The sequence below is a fragment of the Anguilla anguilla genome, chromosome 7 (genome assembly GCF_013347855.1).
Source record: "Anguilla anguilla isolate fAngAng1 chromosome 7, fAngAng1.pri, whole genome shotgun sequence".
Taxonomy (NCBI): Eukaryota; Metazoa; Chordata; class Actinopteri; order Anguilliformes; family Anguillidae; genus Anguilla; species Anguilla anguilla.
This window is the reverse complement of record NC_049207.1, coordinates 38,115,835-38,131,529: the sequence shown is the minus strand read 5'-3', so window position 1 is coordinate 38,131,529 and position 15,695 is coordinate 38,115,835. Positions and strand designations below refer to the sequence as shown.

General features: G+C 48.0%; 1 protein-coding gene across 2 annotated transcripts in view; it reads right to left on the bottom strand.

The window, feature by feature from the left end:
* LOC118231732 (disintegrin and metalloproteinase domain-containing protein 33-like) overlaps positions 1 to 15,695 on the bottom strand; it is a 156,751-nt gene that overhangs the window by 119,113 nt on the left and 21,943 nt on the right. Inside the window, exon 2 of one of the 2 annotated variants that reach the window (XM_035425875.1) lies at positions 10,782 to 10,864. In XM_035425875.1, coding sequence (XP_035281766.1) covers positions 10,782 to 10,864 — 83 coding nt within the window. The remainder of the gene's footprint in view (positions 1 to 10,781; positions 10,865 to 15,695) is intronic. The other variant, XM_035425876.1, reaches the window with a different exon arrangement.

Here is a 15,695-nt window from a genome sequence, read left to right as displayed (position 1 = left end):
GAATCAGGAACTAGGTCACCACAAACTCCGCACTACGAGCCTTTTGAAAGCTTTTGATTACACATCGGTAATCGTCTCCCATTGACTCCCATTAGCACCCCATTCAGGAAATAGTCCTAATTTACAGGTACATTCAGGAATATAAGTATAAATATTAAAAAAGGAAAAAAGAACCTTGCGTACAACATGTTTCTCCGTATAAGGTGCTTAATGCAGCAAGAAATGAATCATAAACTATACAAGTTCCATGAATCATGAACAATATTAATGGCTTTTTGCAAACCGCACACTCAGTACAAAATAATTGCACTCTATTGCATAAATGGCTCAGTTAACTGACACAAAGGATGTCAAAGACGTGTTCCGCTGTAGTTTCTTTAGGTTCTCAGCAGAGGTTTTCGCAGACTTGTGCCATTCAACTGTGACATTATGCAGTAAGGTCTAACACACACACAAGTACTCACAAACACACACACACATGCGCACAAACACGCACACACACACACACACACACACACACACCCGTAAACACACACACCACAAACACGCACACGCATGCACGCACACGCATGCACACACAGACGCAGACACACACGCGCACACACGTGCACAGACACGCGGACACACAGGTGCACAGACAAGCACACACACACGTGAACACACACCCAGAGACACACACGCACAAGCACATGCACGTGCACTGACACACATACACACACACACACATGCGCACCGACACGCAAAGACACAAACGCGAACACACACATACACACACACACACGCATACACACTCGCACACGAACACGCACACACACAAATGCAATACAAACACACACTCTTTCAAAAACTGCCGGGAACAGGGAGTAAGTGATCGGACCGCTCGACAAAATGACAGAGAGGGATTAGAGAGTAAAACGGTCATCCAGCCCCAGCTCTCCAGAAAGGAGCGGAACCGGGGACTCTGACAGGGCCAACCGGGGTCCGGCGCCACGGCCGCGGGCTTCGTCTGCCTCGGCGGATTCCGTGGTTACGGCGTGCCCGCCCGGCGGCGGCGGCGACGACAGGGGGAATTCGGCGGGGGCACCCAACCTGCCTCCAGCGTGCTTTTTCTCTCCAAGGGGCGGGGGGGGGGGGGGGGGGTCTCCCGTAGAGTCTAAACTCTCAGCAATCTGGCGGAGGCTGCAGGCCAGAGGCCCGCTCCGGATTATTACGCTGTGACTGTGCGTTCGTTCGCGCGCGCGGCCGCGTCCGAGCCCGAGCCCGGCTCCAGCGGGCCTACGCCTCGCTCGCTGGCCGCTGCGTAAAGGCTGCAGAGGATCGGGCCTGTGATCGCCTGGCTCGTGAGCGGCGGCGGCGGCGCTATCCGTTACCCGGCAGGAGAACAGAGCGAGCGTGAAAAGTGAGCGCGTTCCGAGCAGCCAGCTCCCTCCCATATCCGCTCGGCACACAGCTTACTCTTTAGGAATAAAAAGGCCCAGGCACTGCTGAGGCTTACACAGCTTTATAGAGGATGGAAGGAGATGGGGAGAATGGACCAGCAGCTGCTGGAATTCAAATGCAGCAATCATTTGTTATCAAAATAGGAAACATTTCTAGAATGTACTTGAATATAAAAGCTATGAGTAGCATACGATCGAGTAATGCTAATAATCGATGTAGAAAACAAGTACAGTAGGCAGAATTCTGCTTTTGGAGTGAAAGAGTGGCATCACATGCTCGGAGTGGTGTACAACTTTTTTTGTTTTGCTGCTGTATTGCAGCCAGGGAAAGGCAGTGCTGGCAAGTGCTAATACTCCAAGCCATGAATAACATGGAATAGCTGCACGAGTTTCAATTCGCTGTGTATCTGTGTATGAACACGTGTGTGTATGTGTGTGCGCACATGCGTGTGTGCGTGTAGGTGTGTGTGCACGTGTTTGTATGTGTGCGCGCATATGTGTGTGTGTGTGTGTGTGTGTGTGTGTGTGTGGGTCCACATGTGTCTGCACACTCATGCGCATGTGTCTGTACAAATTAGGGGAGGTCTGCTCATCAGAGAATTATTTCAAATGAACACAGTTCATTTCTAAAGAGAGATCTTAAGATGCACCTCGTGTTCACAAGAGAAAAATCCCGCCTACTTATGCCCTTCTTGTCACAGGCGTCCCTCAATTACGGGTGTCTGCATTCCTAAAGAAGCGCACACAATGTTAACTAAAGTACATAAGAAAGGACTCGCATCTGTTTCAATGGGGCGCGTCCTGGCAGTGCGTTCTGAAAAGCGTACATCGTGCTGACAAAATATTGGCTCAGCACTGATTCATCCACTCTTTTTAACTGCTGGAACACAGCAGTTAAACAGTTTCCCTGAAGAATAACTAAGAATCTGCCGCTTGAAATTACATTATTTTACAGTCACAATATGTCCCTTCACACACACACACAACGCTTTTGACTGGAAAATAACTCTGGCGGTGAATGAAAAGACTGGGCTTTAATAAAATATTTGGATTCCATGCACTTTTCAATGACAAAAGCGAAGACCTGCGCACCATACTGAATTATAATTAAGCCTAAGTTTTATTTTATACCGCAGCCTGTACAGTACAATCATGGCTATATTAGAAAAAAAAAATTCCCTTTTTATTAATAGCACAACCATCAGCAGCATACTTTCAGTATGAGTCTCTTGTCTGCAGGACTGACCTCGAGAACTAAAAACAGAAGTGAAATGTACTGGGTTGTGCTCACATCAGAAAAGTGCCACCTACAAACCACTTACAGTTCAGTTCCCGGAAGGTGTCCCTTAGTGGTCAAGACTTCAGAAGGACACTGCCCTTTTCTTTTAGTGTGAATACAGCATATGAATATAGAATATGAACTTGAACCATGAACTTTTTTTTTCTGCTTATTAAAAAAAAAAACATTTTAAAATGTTTTTATAAGCATTAACGTCATAAACTGAACACCGAGATGGATATTTGTAGGTCAGATTGTTTACAGCAAGTTAGCCATGGAAATTCACTGTGGACATGACATTCACTCCACAAAAGCACATATGACGCACTGAACTGGAGTCCCATTGTGTCTGATTAGACTGTTTGCCTCTATAGTCTCTATGGGTGTCTAGGTAGACCATGACTCAAGAGCCCTGCAGTGCTTGGGTAGACACCGTTTCCACAGTCTGTATGGGGTCTAAATAGACTGTCTCCATTCACCTCTGTGGTGGCTGATTAGAGTCCGTCTCCACAGACTCTATGGTGTCTTGAGGGCCTGGTGGTCCCTTGGAAACGTGTAGCTGGAGGGAAGCCCAAGGGTCTGGCTGTGGGTTTATCATCAATGCCCAAAAAACCTCCCAGCCTCAGGCCTGCAGGCCCACAATCCCTCAATAAAACACTAGAATCAGCAGCACATGAACTCAGAGCACTTTTCTCTGACACAAGTATCTCTTGTGCGCGTTTTCTTGACGCACGCAACCTTCCTGCTTTTCTGCATGCGAGGAGCCCACACAAAGCTATGGAACAGACAAGAGAGCTCATCTAAGACTTGGCAATATTCTCTATAACATTTATACCAACAAAATTTAAATTTATATTTCAGAAGTATAGGCCATCTCACATCAAGACTGTTTAGAAATTCACACAAGCGTACACCCAAGAGACTTTCTGTTAAGATCATCCTCTGTCGTCTGGTATACAAATTGCGAACCGAAGGTGGAGAGGTCACGACTCAATTCCCCTTTCCGTAATCAATTTTCTCGGGGTTATGCGTCCTTTTTAAAAAAGCCATCCTTAAAAGCCACGCCGCTTCTCAGCGTTTGTTTTCCCCTGGATGAACTACCCGACGTCGTGCCCTGAGGCCTGCACCGAAGCTTTCTCAGGCAGCCTGCCGCCCTCAGGGACAGCACACACATGCAAGAGCGGACCTCGGAGCCGGGGTGAAGCGGGAAGGAGCAGACTGAGGAGCCCAGTGCCGTGGGGTGGCACCGTGTTATTTCGGGTACATTTCAGCAGACCCAACCCCCGCTCCCTTCCCTTCCCTGCTCTCCTGTGCTATAATCAGGCACAGATGGGAGATGGTGGTGGGGAGGGGGGGGTGGTGTTGGGGGGTAACTGAGGGGTTTTGGAATGTGAGAGAGGGAAAGTTAAGGCTCTCTCTCTCTTACACGTCTTACCTAGGGTCTGGGTTTGGCAATCTTTCCAAGAGCTTACACCTTCAAAACAAGGCCCAATGGAGGTGAAACATATCCCATGTTTCCTTCTGCATCTATTACTTTTGTAGGATTGCCATGCCAATAAGTGATTTCCAATGGGGAAAAATTCCATTGCTTTTCACACAACCCTTGTGTTCCTACCGTTTTCACCCAATCAGAGATTATTCCAGTAAACAAGCATATTATCCACTCTATAAAGCTGTGTAAGTCGACTAGTTCAGACAGTGGCTTGCCTAGCAGATGATCAATTTATGTTCTTGTGTATTTGTGCTTAGTCTGTTTCAACCCTCTAACTTGGGTGGATTAATGAAATAAAAAAGAAAAAAGACTGTTGTAACTGTTTATACCAGTCTTAAAAACTGAAAATGGTGAGTGACAGCACCAACCTTGCAGTGAGGCATCAGAAACACACAGTCAGCCTGAGTGAGTCTCACCCATCAGAAACACACAGTCAGCCTGACTGAGTCTCTCCCACCAGAAACACAGTCCCACTGAGTCTCTCCCATCAGAAACACACAGTCAGCCTGAGTGAGTCTCTCCCATCAGAAACACACAGTCCTCCTGAGTGAGTCTCTCCCATCAGAAACACACAGTCAGCCTGAGTGAGTCTCTCCCATCAGAAACACACAGCCCTCCTGAGTGAGTCTCTCCCATCAGAAACACACAGTCCTCCTGAGTGAGTCTCTCCCATCAGAAACACACAGTCCTCCTGAGTGAGTCTCTCCCATCAGAAACACACAGTCCTCCTGAGTGAATCTCTCCCATCAGAAACACACAGTCCTCCTGAGTGAGTCTCTCCCATCAGAAACACACAGTCCTCCTGAGTGAATCTCCCATCAGAAACACACAGCCCTCCTGAGTGAGTCTCTCCCATCAGAAACACACAGTCAGCCTGAGTGAGTCTCTCCCATCATAAACACACAGTCAGCCTGAGTGAGTCTCTCCCATCAGAAACACACAGTCCTCCTGAGTGAGTCTCTCCCATCAGAAACACACAGTCCTCCTGAGTGAGCCTCTCCCATCAGAAACACACAGTCCTCCTGAGTGAGTCTCTCCCATCAGAAACACACAGACCTCCTGAGTGAGTCTCTCTCATCAGAAACACACAGTCAGCCTGAGTGAGTCTCTCCCATCAGAAACACACAGTCCTCCTGAGTGAGTCTCTCCCATCAGAAACACACAGTCCCACTGAGTCTCTCCCATCAGAAACACACAGTCCTCCTGAGTGAGCCTCTCCCATCAGAAACACACAGTCCTCCTGAGTGAGTCTCTCCCATCAGAAACACACAGTCCTCCTGAGTGAGTCTCTCCCATCAGAAACACACAGTCCTCCTGAGTGAGTCTCTCCCATCATAAACACACAGTCCTCCTGAGTGAGTCTCTCCCATCAGAAACACACAGTCCCACTGAGTGAGTCTCTCCCATCAGAAACACACAGTCCTCCTGAGTGAATCTCCCATCAGAAACACACAGCCCTCCTGAGTGAGTCTCTCCCATCAGAAACACACAGCCCTCCTGAGTGAGTCTCTCCCATCAGAAACACACAGCCCTCCTGAGTGAGTCTCTCCCATCAGAAACACACAGTCCCACTGAGTGAGTCTCTCCCCTCAGAAACACACAGTCCCACTGAGTCTCTCCCATCAGAAACACACAGTCAGCCTGAGTGAGTCTCTCCCATCAGAAACACACAGTCCTCCTGAGTGAGTCTCTCCCATCAGAAACACACAGTCCCACTGAGTGAGTCTCTCCCCTCAGAAACACACAGTCCCACTGAGTCTCTCCCATCAGAAACACACAGTCAGCCTGAGTGAGTCTCTCCCATCAGAAACACACAGTCCTCCTGAGTGAATCTCTCCCATCAGAAACACACAGTCAGCCTGAGTGAGTCTCTCCCATCAGAAACACACAGTCAGCCTGAGTGAGTCTCTCCCATCAGAAACACACAGTCCTCCTGAGTGAGTCTCTCCCATCAGAAACACACAGTCCTCCTGAGTGAATCTCTCCCATCAGAAACACACAGTCCTCCTGAGTGAGTCTCTCCCATCAGAAACACACAGTCAGCCTGAGTGAGTCTCTCCCATCAGAAACACACAGTCCCACTGAGTCTCTCCCATCAGAAACACACAGTCAGCCTGAGTGAGTCTCTCCCATCATAAACACACAGTCCTCCTGAGTGAGTCTCTCCCATCAGAAACACACAGTCCTCCTGAGTGAGTCTCTCCCATCAGAAACACACAGTCCTCCTGAGTGAATCTCCCATCAGAAACACACAGACCTCCTGAGTGAGTCTCTCCCATCAGAAACACACAGACCTCCTGAGTGAGTCTCTCCCATCAGAAACACACAGTCCTCCTGAGTGAATCTCTCCCATCAGAAACACACAGTCCTCCTGAGTGAATCTCTCCCATCAGAAACACACAGTCCTCCTGAGTGAGTCTCTCCCATCAGAAACACACAGTCCTCCTGAGTGAATCTCTCCTATCAGAAACACACAGTCCTCCTGAGTGAGTCTCTCCCATCAGAAACACACAGTCAGCCTGAGTGAGTCTCTCCCATCAGAAACAAACAGTCAGCCTGAGTGAATCTCCCATCAGAAACACACAGTCCTCCTGAGTGAGTCTCTCCTATCAGAAACACACAGACCTCCTGAGTGAGTCTCTCCTATCAGAAACACACAGTCCTCCTGAGTGAATCTCCCATCAGAAACACACAGACCTCCTGAGTGAGTCTCTCCCATCAGAAACACACAGTCCTCCTGAGTGAATCTCTCCCATCAGAAACACACAGTCAGGCTGAGTCTCTCCCATCAGAAACACACAGTCAGCCTGAGTCTCTCCTATCAGAAACACACAGTCCTCTTGAGTGAGTCTCTCCCATCAGAAACAGTCAGCCTGAGTGAGTCTCTCCCATCAGAAACACACAGTCAGCCTGAGTCTCTCCTATCAGAAACACACAGTCAGCCTGAGTGAATCTCCCATCAGAAACACACAGACCTCCTGAGTGAATCTCCCATCAGAAACACACAGTCCTACTAAGTCTCTCTCATTAGAAACACGGTCCCTCAGAGTCTCCTGTCACATAACATTCACATAGTCCCCTGAGTCTCTCCTGCTCACTGTACCAGTATGAATATTAACATTCAGAGCAGCTTTTTCATGTACCCTTTCCCTGTGCAGTATTTATTAAGCACTCTGATCTCTTTCCTGGAACTCGTCAGAAGTGCAACATGCTGCATCAGTTAAGTTTCCTGTCGGAAGAGGACTTGAATAAATAGGCACGCTGCACCCCACCAGAAGGGTGATGCTGCAGGGAACCAGCTGCCTTTCAATTACCACTTCCAGTTCCCACCGGAACGTCCTCTTAATCTCAAGGACAAATACACTAGAAAACACTAGAAAAAAGATTCACTGCAGGAGCAACAGAGACCTCCAATCCAACGAGTAAAGCAAACACACACACACACATACACACACACACACAAACACATAAAAACGTACTGACACAAGTCACACACGTACCCAAATGCTTAAAATCACACACATATTGACCAACGTAAGGAACACACACAAAAAGGCAGGCACACACACACACTCACATGCATACACACTCACTCTTGCTTGTGTCCACCAGGCTAACAGTGGGTTCCACAGTTTTCTGTATTTGCAACAGGTGACACCGGCTGTGCACAGTGTATGGCATGGATGGAGCAGCACATAATTGAATCTGAACACTGAATAGAAATTGTAAGTTGAGTCAGACAATGGGGGAAAATTGCTTCCATTTTCTGGGAGATGCAGCAGCTCTGTTAACCTGTTAACCTTACTCTCTCTTTCAGAGAGAGAGAGAGAGAGAGAGAGAGAGAGAGAGACACACAGAGACAGAGAGCGAGAGAAAGAGAGAAAGACAGAGTAAGAGAGAGAGAGAGAAAGACAGAGAGACAGAAACAGAGAAAGAGAGAGAGAGAGAGCGAGAGAGAGAGAGAGACAGAGAAGGAGAGGGAAACGTTCTCAAACATTACGTCAGTGTCCTCCACTTTTCAACATTAGTTTAACATCACTTATTTAAAGCCAGCTGTCGCATACAGGTGCACATTACCCTGGGATAGCTCTAGTCTGCCACCGCAGGGGCCCTCCACCGCCCGCTATCTTAAAGCCTTTCGCCCCGGGGAAAGCCAGCCAATAAGCTGCTCCTTAATATTCCGCCCGACGCCCGGGCCTCGGCATTGCGAGCGTGCTTGCGAGGGCTTTAGTGCTCCCCCGATGGGCCGGCTGGCCAGGCGCACCGCGAATCGCCTCTCGCTCGCACCGCCAATTACCGCCGGAGCGGCTCGCCCGACGCCGATTTATGCCGAGACACGCCCCGCCCCGCCCCCTTCAGCGCGGTGGGGCAAGGACAGCGGCTCTCGTTAAGCCTCTGTTAAGCCCCCCCCCCCCCCCCCCCCCCCCCCCCCCCCCCCCCCCCCCCCCCCCCCCCCCCCCCCCGCCGCCCGGGGTCTAAATTGGCCGGCCTACCGGCGATGGCCGCTTTTCACCGCGCCGGTGACGCCACACCCGCGGCACGTGGGCCCGTCGCGGAGCGAGTAACGGGAGCAGGCTGCCGTCCAAATCGGTCCCTCTCGTGGGCGTGCCCTCACGACCGTCGAGGCGCGCGCGTTCAGCGGAGCGGCGGCTTTTTTTCCCGCCGCGTTCCGCGCCGCCCGGGGCCCGGCGCCTGCGACAGACGTTACTCCGCGCCGGGCACGTTCCGTTCCCACGGGCGGGAGGTTGGCTCGCGTTCGCGTTTGCGCACAGCCGACTTGTTTCGACGCATTTCTATCCCCGTTTGGAAGGGAAGGCTCTGGTCAGGAATCTTTGGTCCCTTTTTTTCTGGTGGGGGGGGTGGGTATCAGACACTGACTGGGACGTGGCTGCACAATGGCCATTTTTTCTGTTTGTTCGTTGGACCGTTTGAAAACACACTTTGCCTGGCGCACACACACCGAAAATGTTTGAGGGGAAACACAAAACCGCATAAATTTCATTTTTCGCCGCGGTCCCCTTGCAAGCACAAACGTTGCCAGGGACAGATGGTTCCAGCGGTGCTTTCAGTGGCTTCTCGGCGCATCCCGCTCTGTGGCAAAACGGCCTGTCTGGGCTTGCTTGCTGTCAAAGCCGACTTCGCTCTCGCACCAGGCGCTTCACGCAAGCCCCTGGCAAAGAAATGAGCCGCGGGGCTCTGAAACCGCAGAACCAATCAGGACAGGACAGGGACCAATCAGGACAGGACAGGGACCAATCAGGACAGGACAGGGACCAATCAGGACATGACAGGGACCAATCAGGACAGGACAGGGACCAATCAGGACAGGACAGGGACCAATCAGGACACGACAAGGACCAATCAGGACAGCACAAGGTACCCAGACGGGGCTGAGGCGAGTTCTATTTGTGAATGCGCAGTCTATTAATTTTTTTTTTCTGCTGGCTTTTTAAAAAATGTCTGTTTTCTTCCCAGGACAACCATCATACTAAACGCAGCCCCATGCACTCGCTGCTCGACTAGTTTTTCGGCGGCGAAGCACATATACCTCACAGCGGCAGATCACAGAAAGGCAGAAATCTTTCCATCACAATGAGCTTTTCTCAGTGGGATGGCTTGCCTTGGTTGACAGGTATGCATTATCTGAATAATCTGTGCATTCCAAATATTATATTAATGATGCCCTGCTGCAGTAGGGTTCTTTTCCTTCATGTTACAATACTGGAAAACATATTTCCAATGTAGAAATTTAAATTGCAAACTAACTTTGAGTTGGACGTTGGCTCATTTTCATGAGAATTTAGATAAGCAGATCTTTATATTGATTCCACATATCAGGGTAGATGGCTCTGTGAGTCCTTAAAATTTACTGGCACATAGACTGGGCTTTACTATGCTATCAGGACTGATTGGTTGAGTACAGGTCCAGATACAGGGGTCTGCTGTACTTTCTGCTGCTTCTCTCAAGTCTCAGACACCAGATGCTCTCTCTCTCTCTCTGCTGTGCCGTGTGTTAAAAGGGCAACAGGTGCTGGCTGCGACGTTAACTCCTGCCTACAGGCCACAGTGCCCTGTGCGCGCAGTTCTCGGTCCCCGCAAATTCAATTAGCGTTAGGCTTCAAGGCTTTTAAATACGTGGGCAGAATCTCTTGGATGACCCGGGCCCCTTTTTAGACTGGCTTCTCAGGAAGGACTCATTTCTGAGAACCTTCCGGAAACAACCTCTCATGAGAGGTTTTTACCGTCGGCCCATCCTCCAAAACCCTCAGTAATAGACATTTAATAGCGCAACGGAGCATGAAAATTTCATTTTCCTCAACAAAAACGTACTTCAGTCGGAAGAGAGGCTTCCGTAAGAGCTTCCGCATGAGGGGAATATGAGATCTGCAGCGAGGGACGACAGTATGCCGTTTCAATTAAGGAAGGGAAGAACGCAGGAGGGCCGTCGTCTGGCGTCCCGCTTTGGTACAGAGTCGCAGACGGCCAGCCCCCGCCCACGGCAGCGGCGAAGTGCCCGGAGGAGCAGATGGTTCGGACGTTAAGGGTAGCGGCGAAAGGAAACGGCTCTGACCTGCAGCGGGATCCCGGCCTCCCTCTTGTTCCGCGTCCGGGAGAGCCAGCGTGGCACCACGGTCTGTCCCCGGAGCTCCCCTGCTGAGAGGACACAAACACTGGGGGTCAGCGCGCAGGAAAGCAGGCGTCTCGCCAGGGGCCTACTGCCGGATCTACTTGGCAGGCCCCGCCACTGACACAAATTGAAAACGCATCTGCCGCCCGTCTCCGTGCATTAACTCCACCTATCTCTATGTCTATTGGGAGGACAAAAAAGATATTTTGCAAGTCTGTATCGCCGACAGTGAGACGTTGCCTTTTTTTTTTTGGGTGGGGGTGAGGTGTGTATTGTCTGTTTCATGTGCAGCTGGGATGAATCACTGAATGTCAAAGGCCAGGCAGAGCTCAGCCACGCGTGGCCTCCAAAGAGCCTTTCAGGTCAAGACGAAGCTGTGAACCCGGCTCTGAAGCCCTTATGAAAAACAAGACCCCCCCCCCTCCCCCGTAACACCATATGAAGCTGTACAGAGACAACAGACCAATGACATGCTGCAAAGGGGTCTGCACTTTCTCACACTGGTTTGAAAATAACATCTAAGGCTACTTGAATATATGAGGAAAAAAAGAAATGGTGACAGACAAAAAGGAATAATAATGACAAGCTGATGTGTGCTGTTCCCAATAGTTAATTAGTGTTCAATGGCCAAATTCTCAAGGCCAAGACCTCAAACAGTCAAATAATCTGTTTAATCCCCTGTTAAAACGGGGAATGCTGATTTTAGCGCCTTTTAAGTAAGTAGGGTACAATTCTTTTGTTTCGATTTTAGTGCCTGAGAAATAAAATAGCGGAAGCGGAGACTCCTCCCAAGATAAATGTATGAATGCACAGCAAGACAGAAAAAAAGAAATAAACAAAAAGAAAGAAAGAAAGAAAATGAGCTTTCCTTGCTCAAAAAAAAAAGGTGGTATCTCATCCAAAATCGTGAAGGGGCTAAACCCTAGCCACAATTCATGGTGTAAATACATTCTCTGAAACTAACTTCATTCATATAGTGGATATTTTGAGAAACCCATTTCACCATAGTTGTACTCAGAATCATTTGCTTTTGCAGAAGAATTGAATGAAGATTTGGTTGCTTTATATTCAAATTACCCCAATTTTGGCTGTCAGTAATAATTATAGATCAACAATAATTTGCATAACAGCGCAATGTAAAACTCACCTGATTTGGAAACTAGACATTCAGAAGATTCAGATTCACCACACCTTCATTTATTTTGTATCGCTTTGTTTTTTGTAATCCAATTGTAAATTACCCAAAGTTTAAAAGTGCAAATGGAAATTTAATTACATTTTTTTCTTTGCTTAGTTTAGCATTGTTTGTTCAAAGTACACCATTTAACAATGTACTGCTCCAGTTTTATCCTACTGTAGTGAGACAAAATATTTATATATTTTCAGTAAGAATTACAACCACAGGTTGTGCTGGTTTGTTCCTTCCCTATAAAAAATGCGTAAATAATTCTAAATATATTATGTCATAATACTTCATTGTAAAAATTAATATAAATAAAACATGAATTCGTTATAATCCTGAAGTTTCAGAAATTATATATTTTTTTCCAAAATATTTTCATTGGCTGTATCATTGAGTCGTTAACTTAACAAGCAGCAATCTACAGTTTTACAAACAGGTTTTATAAGTTATTTTCTACTACAAATGGATATGCTCAGAATTTTAAATCCCATAAATGTAACATGAGATGTTGTGAGATGTGATTGGAATACTAATCTTGCTAATTGTGCAACAAAGTTTATTTTAGTATAAAAAGCTCACAAATGCAAACTGGCAGGCTAAAACCGGTAGCCTTGGCTTACAAACCGTGGCTTATTGTCGCTAACTTCACAGACCTTTACAGCAGCACAGTAGTTTTCTTCTTCGTCACCAACGCCTTGTACCAGATGTTCATTTCTGTTGATTACACTTGCAGCACCAATCTCCAGCAACGCTGCCGTTGTCAATGACGGCAATCGACTGTGCCCAACGTTTTTCGAACTAGGCTTTGTTCTTGCCGACTCCGGTCACATGTTTCTCAAGGCCGTGTGGAGAACGATCAAGGCGGCCGCCTTGAAATTATCTATCCAGGAAAAACCCCAAACGGCAACACATGGTACACAAATGACAGCTCGATCCAAAATGGCACCACGTATCCGCCAATGCCTTGCGCCCCAATGGCTGTGACACATTTTGCCACACGGGCACTCCCTGTTGCTAATGGTCTCCACCAAGGTTTGAGACAGAGCCAATGAAATGAGACCGACTGAAGGCATAATGAGCAACGTGCCGGTCAGCATAGGCTGTCCCCAGTAAAATCAAACGATGAAAGCGTGCCATAAGAAAACAGTCCGTTGGCCCGCCGCTTGTTTAAAATGAGACTTGAGGAGGCTTCGAGGGCAGGACGTCTGCGGTTATAAGCACTGCATTATTAAAACCAGAAGCCAGCTGCATCACAATAATTGTACTTGTTTTCTTGCTAAACAAGCCATTGACCACAAATTGGCTGCCTGCTCAGGCTAGACAAAAACAAATTGTTCAGAACATATGAAATGTGATGAGAAATTTTTGATGGGATGCACATCTGCTGATACATACAGGAAAAGCCTCATTAAGCATCCGCTGAAACAACTGTCAGTGTGTTAACAAGCAAACCGCAGTGGATTAAAAAAAATCTCATGGAGAAAACTATACTATAATGTCCATCTGTGGTAATTTAATTTTGAAGATTATAGGTTTACGTTTTTTATCCTGCTTTATCAATTTTGAATGGTGTTGCAATTCATGTCCCTTTTGATTTTTCGGGCACAGATTGCTTGCGGAGAAATGCACATACAACAACAGTCACTCGTATATTCTTGGCACTGGATATCGTCCCGATAGATCTGTGCAGTTCCGCAATAGGCAATTGTTGCTTAAAGCCTGATTTATACATTGTCGCATGACCCTTTTGACAAGTGTGTGATAAAAATGAAAGTGTCGCATGATATTTTTTTACTTATACTCAGGCAAGGCCTGTGGGGAGGGTTCACATGGCAACGCCCAGTGAAATTATTGAGAAACGGGAATACATTTTATATCTATTTTTGTAAAAAAAAAAAAAAATTTTTAATTAAAATAAATAAAAATAACTGAAAAAAGAATGTGGTCCATCACTCAAGCCAAACAAGGGAAGAACAAAACCAGGCGAATACGCTATGTACTAGCCTTGTTAATCAGATGTGATACATGCTGGATGAAGACAAGCTTTTCAACTATTTTAGGTTATTTTTGGCTAAACGGTTCAATGATTTAATTAACTGCATCCGTCACTAAGGTTTTCCTCTTATTCCCACCACGTTTACCAACACCAGTCAAAACCAAAATAATGAGGTGAAGCAAAAAAAAAAAAAAAAGTATCCATGACAATGAATTTCAGGGTTCCATCTGGCAGTCAAGTCAACACTGCGTGACAGAAATTCTAGAGGTGTGCAACACTGAACAAAAAAAATTGTGGGAAGTGTTGTGTGAAGAGCATTCTAATAACATATTTTTGGATCTTACACCTTAAAGGGTTAAGTGTGGAGTGACCCTTGGGTGGTCCTGTGTTGGGAAAGGTTTGCATATAATGGCACTCAAAAGTGTTGTGACTCATCAGTGCTGCGTGCACAGCAACCTCAGAATCTTCCGGGGCGGGTGTGGCGAAGGCGGCCACTGCGGGCGCGGTGGCTCGGCTCCGGCCCGTGCAGGTGGACGCCGCTGGGAGTCAGGATCCATCGCGTACTGACCTCGCCCCCCCGTCACCAACCTGTCTTATCTCCAACCAATCAGAGCAAAAGGTCAGCGCCGCTACCGCGTACGTCTTCTCCTGCCGGCCAGCCAGGTGTGAGATTAATTTAGACTCTGGATAATCAGGCACATGCTCGTCCGGCACGGCGCTGTGGGTCGCTGCAAGATAATAAACCACCCCGAGTGCACAGGAACAGGGGGCTGTGACATCTCTCCCAGCTCCCTGAACTAATGAGACCCTGTGCACTTATCTTTCTTTCCAGGAAATGAAAGCATAAAAGGTATTTTTTCGGCACTCTCCCCCCCCCCCCCCCCCCCCCCTCTTTTCGCCCCCCCATGTCTTTTGAATTAAATGAGAGGATGCGTCATCGAAAGCTACTGAAGTCAAGCCCCTGTTTTCACCTGCGACTCAGCCGGGTGACCTAGAGTGAACAGGCTCTGAGGTTTTCAGCGACGCCCGAGGGGCACCATCTACCTCGCTGATTTGGGCCCTGGTGGTGACTTCAACGACTCATAAGAGCTAGTGGTGCTGGGCTTAGCTTTTTTTCCAAAAAAGCACAGAAAAAAAGGGTGCAATCATTCTGTGGGTTATAGAAGGTGGGGGGGGGGGGGGGGACAGGAGCAGAAATTGTGGTGATTTAATTCGGTGCTAAGTGCGACCCCCTCTAATCTCTCCTTGTGAGATTCTGACCTGCTCTGTAAAACCGGTCCGAGGACAAAGGGATGGTGCTTGGCTGAAGTTCCAACCCGAGGCTGAGACAACATCCAAACAACACAGATGAACGAATCATACCTAAACTTACAGGAAACGTGTCGCGGGGTTTCGTCTTCACTAAATTAGCGCGAGGCACAAGATACACTGAATACCGGGTGGATTTTTTGCATTTGTTGGCGTGGACGGTCAAGTCGTTCTTCCTTCGCATCGTGATGTTCCCTTAAGGGTGTCACGTTGAGTTCCTCGCTGCAGCCCAGGAAAGCAGATATTCCTTCAGCAGGATAATCCCAACCCAACAGCGCAAGAGGGACTCCTCCGGTCAGGCCGCGCCAGCTGTGCAAGTCGTGAAGTGCTCTGGCACAGTGGAGCACAGAATGAAGAGGCAGCGAGCGCC